At 36.4% G+C, this 14,086-nt stretch overlaps 1 protein-coding gene across 9 annotated transcripts in view; it reads right to left on the bottom strand.

The window, feature by feature from the left end:
- SLO2 (slowpoke 2) overlaps positions 1-13,883 on the bottom strand; it is a 56,720-nt gene extending 42,837 nt beyond the window's left edge. For all 9 annotated transcript variants that reach the window (XM_076134727.1, XM_076134730.1, XM_076134732.1 and 6 more), the window contains exon 1: positions 12,924-13,883. In XM_076134727.1, the coding sequence (XP_075990842.1) occupies positions 12,924-13,123 (200 nt within the window). In that variant the 5' untranslated portion in view covers positions 13,124-13,883. The remainder of the gene's footprint in view (positions 1-12,923) is intronic.
- Positions 13,884-14,086: the final 203 nt, after the last annotated feature.

The raw sequence follows: 14,086 nt of genomic DNA, 5'->3' as shown, positions 1-14,086 counted from the left end.
GAAACGAATAACAAATACGGTGGATAAGTATGAAGCTAATACTTTTATTCTTCTGTATAATAATTGGTTGAATTTGAAATTGTACGTTGTAAAGGATATCTTACTTTCGCTTGCGACAACATACACCTACATGTAATTTTTATTGACAATAACGCGTAAGGTAATCCTTATCATAACTAATTAAGACAATTGGCACAGGATGTTGCGATTGTTTCCTTTAGAAATATCAATAATTTATTAAATATCGATTACTTATACCTAATATAATATATAGTAAAGGTATTTAATTATTTAAGCATTTGCGAAAATAAATCAGTTAATTTTCTATCTGTTAATTTTTCATAAATTTTATTAAATAAATACAGCAATGAAAGGTATCTCAGAAAGACTATCACATATTTCAGTATAAGTTTTCGTTTCGTAGCTTTTTGTTTGAGTCCACGCAAAAAATACCTTTATCACAGAACATTTATTACAAAAGTTGTTGTGTTGTCGCAGCTCTACACGCCCCACGAATTTCTAACTCAGGTAGTAGGCGACAGCACTCAACCTTATCTCTCATTAGCGTCAAGTCTCCTGCATACTGGACTATTTTATTTCAGTAACACATTTCGTATTTTCTTAGACAGCACATAATCCATTGCTACGAGCATTCCTCTCTTATGTTTCGAAGAATCCATGTATTACCTACACTCACTATATTATTTGCGTAGGGAATACTTTATTGTTAATATTGTTAAATTTTGCCTTTGACAAACAAATGACAATTAGTTACTCGTTAGAATTGAATAATAAAGTTTAGTAAATGCGTTTTGGACTATAAATATTATTATGTGAATGTATTTTAATTGCCACGTGTTTTAAATTGGAGTTCCTTAACCCGATAAACATTTTTGCCACGACAAACACTAATCATACGTACTGATCGCCTTAAACGTCTATTTTGTACATTGTAGGTAACTTTATGGTAATCTATAGTTTAAACCGAACCGCTTATTGGTACTATCTATGGGAAAATATTTCATAATAAATGATACCGTAGTTCAAATATTCTACGGAATGCACCGATCATGTCACTATGTGTTGTCAACTCAACAAGCTCGGAGCATAAATTCTTCAAATTCTTAGCTGCTTGACCAAAAAGGACGATTTGTTGGACTAGTTTTTATTACCGGGTGCTTAGCGAATGAAGTTTTACATTCCGTACCGCTTTCAACACCTAAGAGGGTTTTGTTCAACCACTTGGACTTTGGGTTGATTAATTGTGTACTGCAGTGCGTTCCAGGTGTCTCGCACTTTTCACAGTAAAATAAGTACTTGAGTAAGTTATGCGTGGCATAATTGTTCCTTCGAATAATGGAACACTTTAATGTCACAAACAGTTGCCAGGTCGCGACTCTTCATGATGGGACTCGACCTTTTTTATAGTCTTGACCATACGCAGGAACAGCCACCGCGCCTTTTTACATTGATATTCCTATCTGCTACATGATCACGTAGAATTGCATGCATAATTCACGAATATTTACTTTATTTAGGTTCGCTCAATAATATACAGCGTGACATGTCTCATTTTCATTATTTGTGCCAGGTCTCAATATTTTATCCAGTTCGTGAGACGAGGCGTCTCTTGACTCGTAAGCAGAACGTTAAGAGTCAAAACGTCGGTAAACAAAGTAAACTAGCCCCATTTGCATAAGAGCCTTTCAATCAGGTGCAGCGAGTTCTCGGCTTACTAGTTAATATAGTCTCAAATGTACGAAGATGAACCTTCTACAGGTGCCGTCACACAGGCGGTATCTGTAATCTTGCGTCTGGTCTCGCTAAGCTTCGTGACATAGAGCTTTGATCGAAGAACGACGACAACACCTTTAAATAGATCAAATTTGTGTACCGCTAGATATTATAAGTTATATTAGTTTTACAATACACCGTCGCCCCTTATTTCATTAACTATGCATAAGTAAAGGACAACGTCATTAGCGTCATAAGATAATCTTTGTCTATATTCATAAATTAAACACATCTTAACAACGAGGACAATTTCTAGTTTCCAGCTTAAAGCGCCTTAAGTGACTCGGCCACAGCAATATAAGTACCTATTTATATAAATATGAGGATAGATCGATATTCTAGAATTAAACCATCTAGGACGCAACGAAAGTGCACTTGAAGAACAATGAGTCGGTGTTAGCTTATTGTAAGAAATTAGTGTCAATACTACTCCAGAGTGCAATTCTTCTACAATTGTGATCTACTAACATTATTATATAAAATGTACTTTGTATTAGTGAAGCGAAAAGAAGGGAAACGAAAAGAAGATGAGTGCTAGTGTCTCGAGTGGTTGTGTCTCTTCACAATAGTCTATTTTTGCCGACTGCAAGTTGTTTTCCCGTTCTATTTAGTTGACCTCAAAATGTGTAGGTAGAGCTAGCCGGTTACGTTCAAATTCAATTACAAGATTTGTGTGCTATAATATGTATACTCAATAAATGTTATCACGGTAGTGATGTTTTATACATCACAGTACTTGTTCGTATCGTCTCTGTTATCATGTTCGGTGCTTTTTGCGAGGTATGTGCTCTATTTCTTACTAGTATTACCTATGTACATGGCGACAAATTATACAAACCCGCTGCGTCCATGTATGAAAAATATATCGTCGCCTAATTCCATAACAGCTATTCTTCATCAAAATTGTAAGAAAATTTTAGAGAAAATTCTTTAAATTCGCAGATTTAAGAGAGGCGTAAAGAAATAAAAAAGTTATAAGATAAAGATTTTAGTAAAAACACAGTAAAAGAAAGCTATAGTATTGGTTTTAAAACGGTGGTAGAACATCATTATATGCACTTGTCCAGTCAACGAGAACTTAGTATCGAGTAGCGCGCGCGAAGTTACACGTTTTATAGATGTACGCGCACACGCGGCGGCGACGTATCTGCGACGTGTCGGCCGTGAGCCGTGCGTTTCACACTGCCTGTAAGAAGACTAAACGTGATTTGAGTCGGCCTCGCACACGAGATACTGCCCGCCGCCAGGCGACCGCCCTCCCGCGCCGCGCTCTCAGCGCACCCCCGCCGCCAATGCTCGCAAAATACTTACTCAAGTTTGATCCTTTACACTTACCACGGTGTATATATCAATCTTATTTTATGATCAAAGGGAACCAGTTCATATGAAATAATTATGTAATAGGTCTTTAATTTCCTACAATTCATGCCATTTCAAAATCTCCAGGATCGCGAGTTAATAAACTTGACATGGTTTTGATTCTGTGGTGACAATGATTTGGAGTTACGGATACGTTGTTCAGAAAACTATTTAACAACAACAACATTTTTGGTGGGGAATGTGGGGTACTAAATCTATGAGACATTTTACGACGGCACTCAAACACCTTCGACCGATACGTAGGTAATTGTGTCAATCTCATCGACGTGATAGTGATCTTTCCTGTAAGAAAAAGATTGGAGACGAAAATAGAAAAAGTAATTGAACCTTTGAATTCGAGTAGGTAAGTTTGGTTTGATGTGAAGGCTACATGGCTACTCCCGGCCAAGCGGCCGGTTAAAAAGCCGGGCATAATGTATTAGCGCGCTTTTGTAACCTGTGTAAATATAACCTTTGATCTATACGCATTATTTATTCCATAAGCCCATGCATTTTACAGTATTCAAAGGGAGATTTATTTACTTAATTATTAATGGATTGTCTCTGTATACTTATTTGTGGTTTGTTAATGAATACTTGATGACTGGTGGATATTCGCCAATAAAGATCGCTGTCACTTCCATAGAACCGAAACGGCGAAAGTGGAAGCTCAGCGGTGGCGGTACAAATATTAACATTCACGGCGGCAGGACCGCCCTAATAGCGTAGTATTAAATGGGATCTTGGTAACTTTACCAAAACTCTCTAATGATCCTATGTTTTATATGTGAGCTTCAACGTACAAATGTTAAAGGTCATCTAAATATTTTCCTTCCTATTCGTATCAACATTATAAGTATATTTTTGGACGGTGCTGTGAGTGTTGCGACGACCAATAAAGTTACGAGAGCGATTTATGGTAATAAAGACGCAAATGTTAGAAATACATTTTACAATACCCGTGGAATTTCCTCTATAAATTGTATTAATAGTGCCGAACGCCAGTGACGGATATTTCAGAGCTCCGACACTGATTTTTCGATCGTTGTGCGATCATTTCGGATAGGAGGTTACAACGAAGATCGTAACACAGCGACATAAAAAAATACAGAGCTTGTACCTACTAAGAAATCTAGAAGGAAGCCTTCTAGACTTCTTCCGTCTCGGATTCCGGAAGACAGAGCTTCCGATTGATTTTACACATCTGACACCGATCCAGGCTTCGATCAAATAAGTTTAGAGCTTCCGACACCCTGACTTCGGTCCCAATAGATTTGCCTCGGTAACACCAGCCTAAGTGGTATAGTAGTATATCAGCAGTATTAGCAGTAGGAGTGATTGCCACTTGCGTTCCACAAAGGGACAAAAAGAAACAATGACTTCTTGTATTTTATTATTTTGAACTAGCTTTTACCCGCGACTTCGTCCGCCACCTGAATTTTCATTTTCCCGGGGCAAAAAGTATAGCCTATGTCCTTTTTCGGGTATCAAAATATCTCCATACCAAATTTCATGCAAATTGGTTCAGGCGTGATTGAGTAACAGACAGGCAGACAGACAGACAGAGTTACTTTCGCATTTATAATATAGATATTTAACACCTCTAATCGATACTCAAAAAGGTAAAGTTATTTGTTTGGTTTCGTTTTGATCAGATGTCGTGCATACGTCATATCGGGAGAAGAGAACCTTAAAATAACATAGTTTAACATTGTTAGGTGGAAAAATATGATTATGCAACCAGATGTAAATTGCAGTAGTCAAAATCTACAAGTGTTCGCGGTCCTAGTGTTTTGTTATGTAAATACGGCGGATATGCTGGTCTTGTTAGGGTTTGTGTACACATCGTCTTTCCCATAGTATAAATGTGGGAAAATAAAGACATTTGTCTTTAATTCAACATGTGACTGCTGTGGCCGTGGTTGTTCGAGAGTTCGTTCTTGTTTTATTTACAAATATAAAATACGCAACGTTAGCGCTGTTCTATACACATTATACAGAACTTACGTATGTATTACTAGCTGACCCGCGCAACTTCGCTTGCGTCCAATAAGAGAGAATGGGTGTAATTTTTCCCCGTTTTTGTAACATTTTTTACTGGTACTCTGCTCCTTTTGGTCGTAGCGTGATGATATATAGCCTATGTCCTTTCTCGGGTATCAAAGTATCTCCATACCAAATTTCATGCAAATTGGTTCCGTAGTTTAGGCGTGATTGAGTAGCAGACAGACAGACAGACAGACAGACATTTCGCATTTATAATATTAGTATGGATTGTTGATAACAACAAATGATGAATTTGGTCATCTGGTCATGGTATTTTTTAACAATTTAGATACAAAGATATAATTTTCCTAATTCTTCATTTGTTACTCGAAAAACTGAAACGGAAAATATGTTATCTTTTACTAATTGTTAAGGTTTGAAGTATATCTCAATGCCATGCTTAATTATAAATTATTTCGTGCAGTATTTTTCAAAGAAACTTCTATTTCAAGTTGGTGGTTTGTATTATAAATGAACATATCAAATATGAACGGTGTGGAACCTTTCAGCGATGAACCTGAAGCCTCGTAATATTGAGGGGCTGCCTGGTCCTATACGTAGTTTATTCTATACGTGGCAAAACTTATTTTATTAAGTCAGACAGTATTAGTATTAAGTTAACCTTATTAAATATTTATATGCATGTATATAATAATATCATGTGCTATAGCTGTTCTTGTCGCAAAATTATGGATGTTTTAAAGCCTAATTTGGCAAATATTCAAATCTGAACAAAGTTCTTGGAATTTTGAGATATCGCTTTACATAGTAAAGAGATGCATTGTTATTATTTAGTTATATTCATATAATTAAGACATGAATGCTGAATTTCCATTGTAATAAAAATTTTGATTTTATCACCCACTCCCAATACTTAATATTTTTCTGCAGAAGTAGCCCTTATAAATGATAAACTAATGTCTCCTCAAAGCCCCGTTTACATAAAATTTACTAGTTACAGAAAATTAACAGAACGCTTACTAATGAAAATTATTTCAATAAGTAAAAAATGAAAATGTTATTTCGATAGTTATTGTGGGTTATTATTATTATTTAGTAAAATATCCTGCAACATCGTGATATTTATACTTTATTATTATAAGGTTTACAAAACACAAATAGATACAAAAAACAAAAAGAAGATGGGATGCGCACTACGTTTCGTAGTACTCTTCTACATCGCTGTCCAATGCTGTAATATTGGATCCTTCTCCATGCATAAACATATTCGTGTAACTGGCAGAACTGTTATTTTTTTCGTGATTAAACAAAAGTCGTGAACTATCTTTTATAAATTACAAATAAACTGGACCGCTAAAATATAAGGAATTCATGAGAATGACGTGCTTTCGAAGAAATCGACGCTGGCATTAGATGAAAAATAATTAACGTTAATATTTTAGCTCGATGCTTCTCGCAATTATGAACAAAATTAATTTACTCGCCACTCGCTTCAGATTTCATAATTTCGGCCTTCGTTTGAATAAATTTTACGCAAAAATAGCTTCGACGTCAAGTCGGTCGTCGCATAGATTATAATGATGTTTTGAGTCTATTCAACGTCACATCTAGTCCTAACTATGAGAGGTAGTTAAGCTTCTAGCTCGCACTTGGTCAACGTTATTAACTCAAAGACTGAATCCTTCCTCATAACGGATTAGGATTCTAGCGAGCCAATGGAAAACTTTAACGGCTTAAATTTATTAATATTTATTTATGAGAGGTTTATTGCGAACATCATAATAATAAATATATGATCGTCGTGGTTAAACAGCTACGGCAAGATTAAATATTAAAGGGGCGAGCTCTTCTAGGAAGTCGACCCTTCGTATATGTCTGTATATAATATGTTAGGTACATATATGCCGGTTATCGATATTCTGCATTTGTGCTAGTTTTGATGGTGGTTTATCTAGATAAAATCTTAATGCCTGATCTATAATACAACAGTAATATAAACTTGAGAGCAAGGTTAGGCGGACAAAAGGAAAGATCGTTAGCTTATTCGTATTGAATACCATGAATATTATAGTTTACCGGGATCCTATTGTTACAATATACCAACAATCCGACTGTGTGAAGACACATGCAACATGATAAAGATCGGTTAAGAGTTTATAAAATAAATGTGCGTCGTGTACAGGTTTCACGTAATTGAACCACATACTAGGTGAGCTTAGCTTAAGAGGGCCAGTAAGGTTAATACATTGATGTTTTCATTAGTGTGAGTACTTATCAAGTAATTGTCGCCAAGTGATGTGACTTTGTTCGCCTCTTTAATAAATTGGGTGAGCTCAATCTGCAGCGGGTCAACCTTCAAGGGTGTGTCTTTATTATGTTTAAAAGCTATCGTCTAAGGTCTGTTTCCCACTACAACAGGTAACTTCACAAGGATTGTTTAACTTAATTCGTGAATAAGACAAGAAGGAGACTCAAGCCTCATCACCCATTAAGTGAACAGAGATATTGATGTATTGCTGAACGATCGACATCAATAAGTTATGTGAACAGCTTCATATAAACATATCACTCGCGGCAGTTTTATCAGTGTTATAGACAAAACCAAACCAAATCTAAAACCAAAGCTGTATTCAAAAACGTACGTGTTGCCATTAGATGTAAATCATTTTAGTGAAACTGTTACTCTTCTTTAGATTAAAGGAAGTCAATACAATAGTATACAGTGTTACTGCAGCAAACGTTTGTCAGCTCTGTCGCAACAAAGCGGGCAGGCATCCAGTTGGCACTTAAGATAAACTCATTTATCACAATGTCCTCACTTATTTCTGTTGTACACGTTCCATAACTGTGCTACGAGGATCCTAAACGTACTGAAAAAGCCTACAAAAAACATACAAAATATTTATCGGTGTTATATTTTTAACAATGCTGATTGGATGGTTCTCAGTGCATATGAGGGCGGTGCACTTAAAATTATTGTCAATTTGTTCAGCAATATATATTATAAGTATATATTTATGTTTCTATCAAGTTTACAATATGGGTTTGAAGAGTGATCTCAACGTTAGCAGAATCACTTTGAGTAGATTTTGTATAGTTACATTTGGTATAACTAAACCACGGTTTTAACATTTACAGTTTCCCAAATAAAGAAGCGAAAGATTTTATGTCTGCCCAGAAACTCTTAAAGCAAGTAAAATAAGACTCCGAGAAACTTTCATCTAACTGAGTGCGGTAAAAAAATCGCGTTCTCTCTCCCAAGTTTACCCGTGCTGATTAACTCGTAGATGATGCCTGCGAGTAGAAAAATACTTAGTTGAAAGAAACTATATTTGTATTTTAAATAACACTTAAATGGGTTAAATTATTTTTATTATATTTCTTTTATGTCTCACTGGTCAGCAAATTAATTTTTTCATCCCTTAAAGAGCAGTTTTATCACGATTGTTTTCCTTCACGATTAGAACAGTCGGTTTTAAAATTCATTGGTGTGTTGCCTCAAGTTTGATCTCACGACTATTTGCGTTGGTGGCGAATAATTATAGTCGACTGTCATTAATCGGGTTTTAAATTACACTTTACACCTTTTGTTACAAAATTCACCGTAACCCACAAACAGCGTGTATATTTTACTAAGTAACTAGATACATAATGCATAAAAAATAGAAGGAGCACAATAGGTAGACAACATGAGACGAACGACGATACAGAGCAGAGCGCCGTGGAGGTGGAAATTCACTTACATTTTAATATTCTTACGTCTACCATTCTTACAAATGAAATAGACTATGCTGCAATGCAACATTTCCGCTTGTATTTGAAACGGTCTTTTTGTAGATATTTCCACCCCAGTTACTATTAAAGCTTGACTAGGTACCATGCATAAAGCATACAGAAAAATATTTTCTTATTCGTCAGCAAAAGTGTTCAAGTCTTCGTCTTGATTATAAGTTGTTTAATATGAATTTTATTCACTGAATTGAAGATATACGAATTTGAGTATTGAGTTTCGTTGACGCATCTTAAACTATTAGGAAAATTTTATTAGGTATTGTTTCATAATGCGGCCTTCCTCAAATGTCACCGTGACATTTTTAGTCTGTTATTCGACCAGCTCGTTATGAATGTGCCACCGTCAGCATCAGCAGGGTTTAAAGTTACGCAGTTGAACTAACTCTACTGTAACTTTAACTAACTTAGAATTCCTGGCAGCTAAACCAAAGTTGAATCCCAATAAATTACGGGGAGCAGGATACACAAGTAGAAAATGTCTTTATTTATAGAATGCTGCTTATTTAAGTTTTGTCTTGTTTGACTTAGTAGTTCTCATTACTGTCTTCTGAATATACCTTGTTTATTACTTTTGTGCTATAAATACATTAATACACCCTCTTATTCATAAACACACTATAAACCTATTTTAGCTAAACAACTACTAAAATATGTTTTCTCTCTTTCATGTCGCTAAAGAGTGAAAGTGAGTATAAATTGAGTATCGAGTTCTTCATTAGTGTGGTTATATTTCAACTGAACTCCTCCAAGCAATAATATCACATTATCTTGTAGTGGGTTAGAAGGTTAAACAAGGCATGATGCCAATACCATATTAATTTTATATCAGCCCTGTCTTCAAGAACGTGTGAAGCTAATTACCGATACATATTTAATACTACAACTGGGGCTGTATTTTGACAATATTATCGATCATTTAAACATTAATCCTGAACAGTTTCGGGTGTTATATTATTAGGCTTAATAGGATCGACATTAAATTGTGAATTATAGCCGTCGATATTGGGCTTCTACACTTTGAGTCAGAAATTAACTCTGGCTGTTAATCTTCAGCAACTACACGGGTTGACTAGTTGATAATTAAAAGAGGCGTTAAAATAGCCCACCATCAACTTTCATAAAAGCACGTATGTTAGGTAGGTGACCCATAACTCAAGCGAATATAGGAGAGATTTAGTCTCATCGTAATGCGTGGGGGCCTTTAAAATATTCCAATTTATACAAAAATAAAATAAATTCTTCCTACATGGTTCACAAATCAGCGGTTTTAACTTTCCATCAATTATTAGCGAGCGAGCCCCGCACTCATTGGAAATTTTTAATGATTGTGTAAACAAAAGCTGTGCAAAACGTATCGTTAGCTTTCCAGTTATGAAATGTTAAATGAATGTTGGTATTCAGAACGATTATGATTTGTTCAACATTAAGTAAATGTTAGCAGAGTATGAGGTTAAAATAGAACATGTTTTTTACTGTTTGTGTAATTGTTTTAGCTGGCCACAGCTTTGATTTATTTTCGGACATCGGGTACTTAACTTAAAAAAATATCTCTACATTACACAGTAATAATTCTTGCAAGATGCTAATGCAATCCTTTTTTGGCAAAACTGCAAAACGGCAAAACCGATGAGATAAGGAAAACAGGCTACTTTTTTCCCTAATACATTTATGCAAGCTCCCGCGGGTATGATCAAATAACTAAATAAATAAAATTATTTACACCAGATTCCCCAATTTCCCCTTGCTTAGTTAAGATTGTAATTACGCGGCATTTAGCTCGAATATCCGCTGGTACCCGAAGATACGGCAACTTTAACTTTACCCATCAACAAAAATAGAAAATATACTCAGGTATAACTATGGTATAACTTAATACCTACATTGTTACATGGTTATATCCTATTTTATATTATAAATGCGAAAGTCTTTGAATGTATGGAGGCGTGTTTGTTCCTTTTTCACGAAAAATCTACGGGACGGATTTGGATAAAATTTAATACACAAGTAGTTTATAACCTGGATTAACACATATGATACTTTTTATGCCGAGATATCTTTTAACGCGGTCGGAGATTTCGTTCGGCAAAATATTGTGTATGTCTTTTTAATGTTCTTTTTGAATTTTATAAATATTGGTGATGTTCGTTCTATTCTATCGTTTAAGTTCGAGATTTATGGAAAAATGGATGTGGTCACCAATTTTACTACTTTAAATTTATTTTTATTTACATTTTAGGAAACGATAATTAATAAAAATAGAGATAATTATTTAAGCTCAGCCAGGGTCAAAAGCGTTTTCAACTCGGTCACATTTCCAGAATCTTTATATCAATCTTTAATTTCACTATATTGTTATTTTCCTTTTTTCCTAGCCTGTTTTCCTAGTCTGTCCGGGTCCTGGAATCCTGGGTCGGCTTCCAGTCTCGCTGGACATAGCTGAATACCAGTATTTTACATGGAGCGACTGTATATCGGACCTCCATAACCCAGTTACCTGGGTTATAACGCGATACCCCTCGTAACATTGGTTGTCGGTCTTTCAAACTTTTACTGGTAACGTACTATTATTTTCATACGAAAAGTACGACTAAAATGTGACAGTGTTAATGACACTGGCTACATTTTTGTCTCTAAATTGTTGCTTTCCTCAAAGTTGTAACTAAGTACCTTTGAGTTTTTTATCGATCGCTAGGCATACATTACTTTTACATTTAGTTTGGTCACGGTAGACCCACCGTGGCTTTCCCATTCTATTTCAAGACTTCGTCTTACACTATCTCTACCTTACCTTACTTACAGAGTTGCTAACTTCTTAATTTGGATAAAACGAATTCAGTAGTTTGGTTTTCTGGTGACCTCGTTTTTCGTTCTACCCATATAAAAGTCCCCCAAAAATAGCGTAAAAAAAGTACAATACATAAAAACATGTTAAGTCATTAAACTAAGTAATCAGAATATATTATCCATTTTCAAACAAAATAATAGAACTGTTGTTTGTTATATAAATCAATCATGGAACGTTTATAGCGCAAGTTTCCCCTCACTTGCTGACCTAATCTGTTATATCCATACCTACATGTAAACATCACGCTTGACACAGATTTTGTGAGACATTTAAGAGGTTTTAAGTAGATTATGTTCGCACTTTAGCAGATTTTTGGTTTTCTTGAAAGCAACTTACGCTTCAGGGTCGAAAGTTTTAGGATTCAAGCGTGAGAAATTGTGAAAAATCAAAGTAATACATCCGCGGTTGCAATAAGGCTCAAAATTAAAGATCCTACCAAAGAACTAACGCCCTTTTCAACACATAGTCGCAATAAGTCGCCGCGGTTTGGATTGCGCATGCCGAAATGAGTCCAATACGGAGGAATGCGTCAAGCGTTTCTCATGATCGAAAGGCGCTTGCTATTTCGTTTTAAAAATATGTTAAAATTGGTGAGTGGATGTAGAAATCCCTGATGTTATGTATTTTGAACGTACTATGCGTATCTTCTCCTTTAGGATAAGCGATCTCTATGAGCATGGGTTGTATCTCCTGAAACTAGCACTGAACTAAACTCGCACGTCTCCCTACTGGCATGTTATCTTCGTTATCTATTAATTTAGAATATTCCACTTGTAGAAACTGAATATTAAAAATGCCTCGAAGTAGGAGTTATTCAATTTCTTAAATAGTAGACTTCTTGGACAAAATCTTTCGTTCATTGAAAAATAGTATTCCTAAGAGGAAAACGATTTTCTTGAAAATTTTACTGTACTTGCATTTTAATATGAGCATCTTATGTAATGCTTAATGAAAAAAGATGTAATAAAAAATCGTAGATATCTTTAGATCAATTTACTACATTGATGTCGTAATATTGAGGTATTTTTTTAATATTAAATTATAAAGATAAAGTACATAATTATTATAAGGTGTTCGTAGTTAAATTTAAAGATGTTTAAATAGAAATACTTGTTTATGTACTAACCTCTCTTCGAAACGTATACTAGAGCGACTGATGTCGCTCCAGGCGCTCATAGATCGGCCTCGACCTCGGTGGTAAGCTGCGGAGGCAACTGCGGATACGGTGGGTCGCCTCTCTAACTCGACTTCAGGGGGAAAATTGACCTTGGTGGAGCCCCGCGAAGAGGGCCCTTCTATAGATTCTCCTCCTCCGGAGAGCTCCATCTCAAAGGCAGCGTATTCGGGCGCTTCGTCCGGCTCTCCCTCACTGCCGTCGCTAGCCGCGGAGAGCGCTTCATATCCGTAGCCAGGGCGGACGCCACCGGCGGCGCCGCCGGCCGCTCCGCCCCCGTTGCGGTCGCACTCCGCTCCCCCAGCCAGCCTCGGCGAAGCTTCTATTCGACTCAATGACGCCGCCTTTACTGATTGTCCTCTTATATTCAATGGCGATCCCCGCGAAGGAAAATGGTTTGAGTAACGTAGTTTGCTGTGACGAAACGTGGTGAAGCTTTATATTGTCGACCAATAAAAACAACAACACGCCTAGAATACCAAAACTCACTATACACGTCTGATATGTGTTCCACTCGTATATCTCATACCACTTTATGACACTCAACTGAAGTACAGCTTCTATATGTTGGATGACAGGTAGGTACGTCCAGGGCAACGTAATTTGTTTATAATACAAGTCAACTATAAATATACTGCACCCACGATCAACAAACGTTCACGGGTTCCAATATTACAGTCACTTAGCTCGTAATGAGTCGTAACGCGTTTTTCGACTTTGGATACACGAAAAGCACTAGTTTGAAAAATCCAAGATTACAAAACGAAATACGTCAAACTGTAACAGAGTAAAAAATGGGCTGATTCCAACGTCCCCTGCGCTCTTCGACTAGTGACCTTTGTGCCGCCAAGCGGTAGATATCAGGTTTTGTTAATGGGGGTGGCTAAACAATAAAAGCGTATAGATACTACGTTTCATACATAAGGTGGTAGTCGTGAAGTGAGCAAGGTATGGAACTATTGGAGTGAAGTGCGCCCTAGAGGCGGCGGCGGGGCGGGCGGGGAGCGCGATCGATGCGCCCACCACGCCGCCGCCACCGCGTAGCCGCGCTCTCCTAGTACAACTTAACACCGCCGCAGCGCTATTGTGTCCCTTCTCATAAATAGTAATGCTAC

Source organism: Anticarsia gemmatalis, chromosome Z, assembly GCF_050436995.1.
Source record: "Anticarsia gemmatalis isolate Benzon Research Colony breed Stoneville strain chromosome Z, ilAntGemm2 primary, whole genome shotgun sequence".
Classification (NCBI taxonomy): domain Eukaryota; kingdom Metazoa; phylum Arthropoda; class Insecta; order Lepidoptera; family Erebidae; genus Anticarsia; species Anticarsia gemmatalis.
Note: the sequence above shows the minus strand (reverse complement) of the source record. Positions and strands in the feature narration are given on the sequence as shown.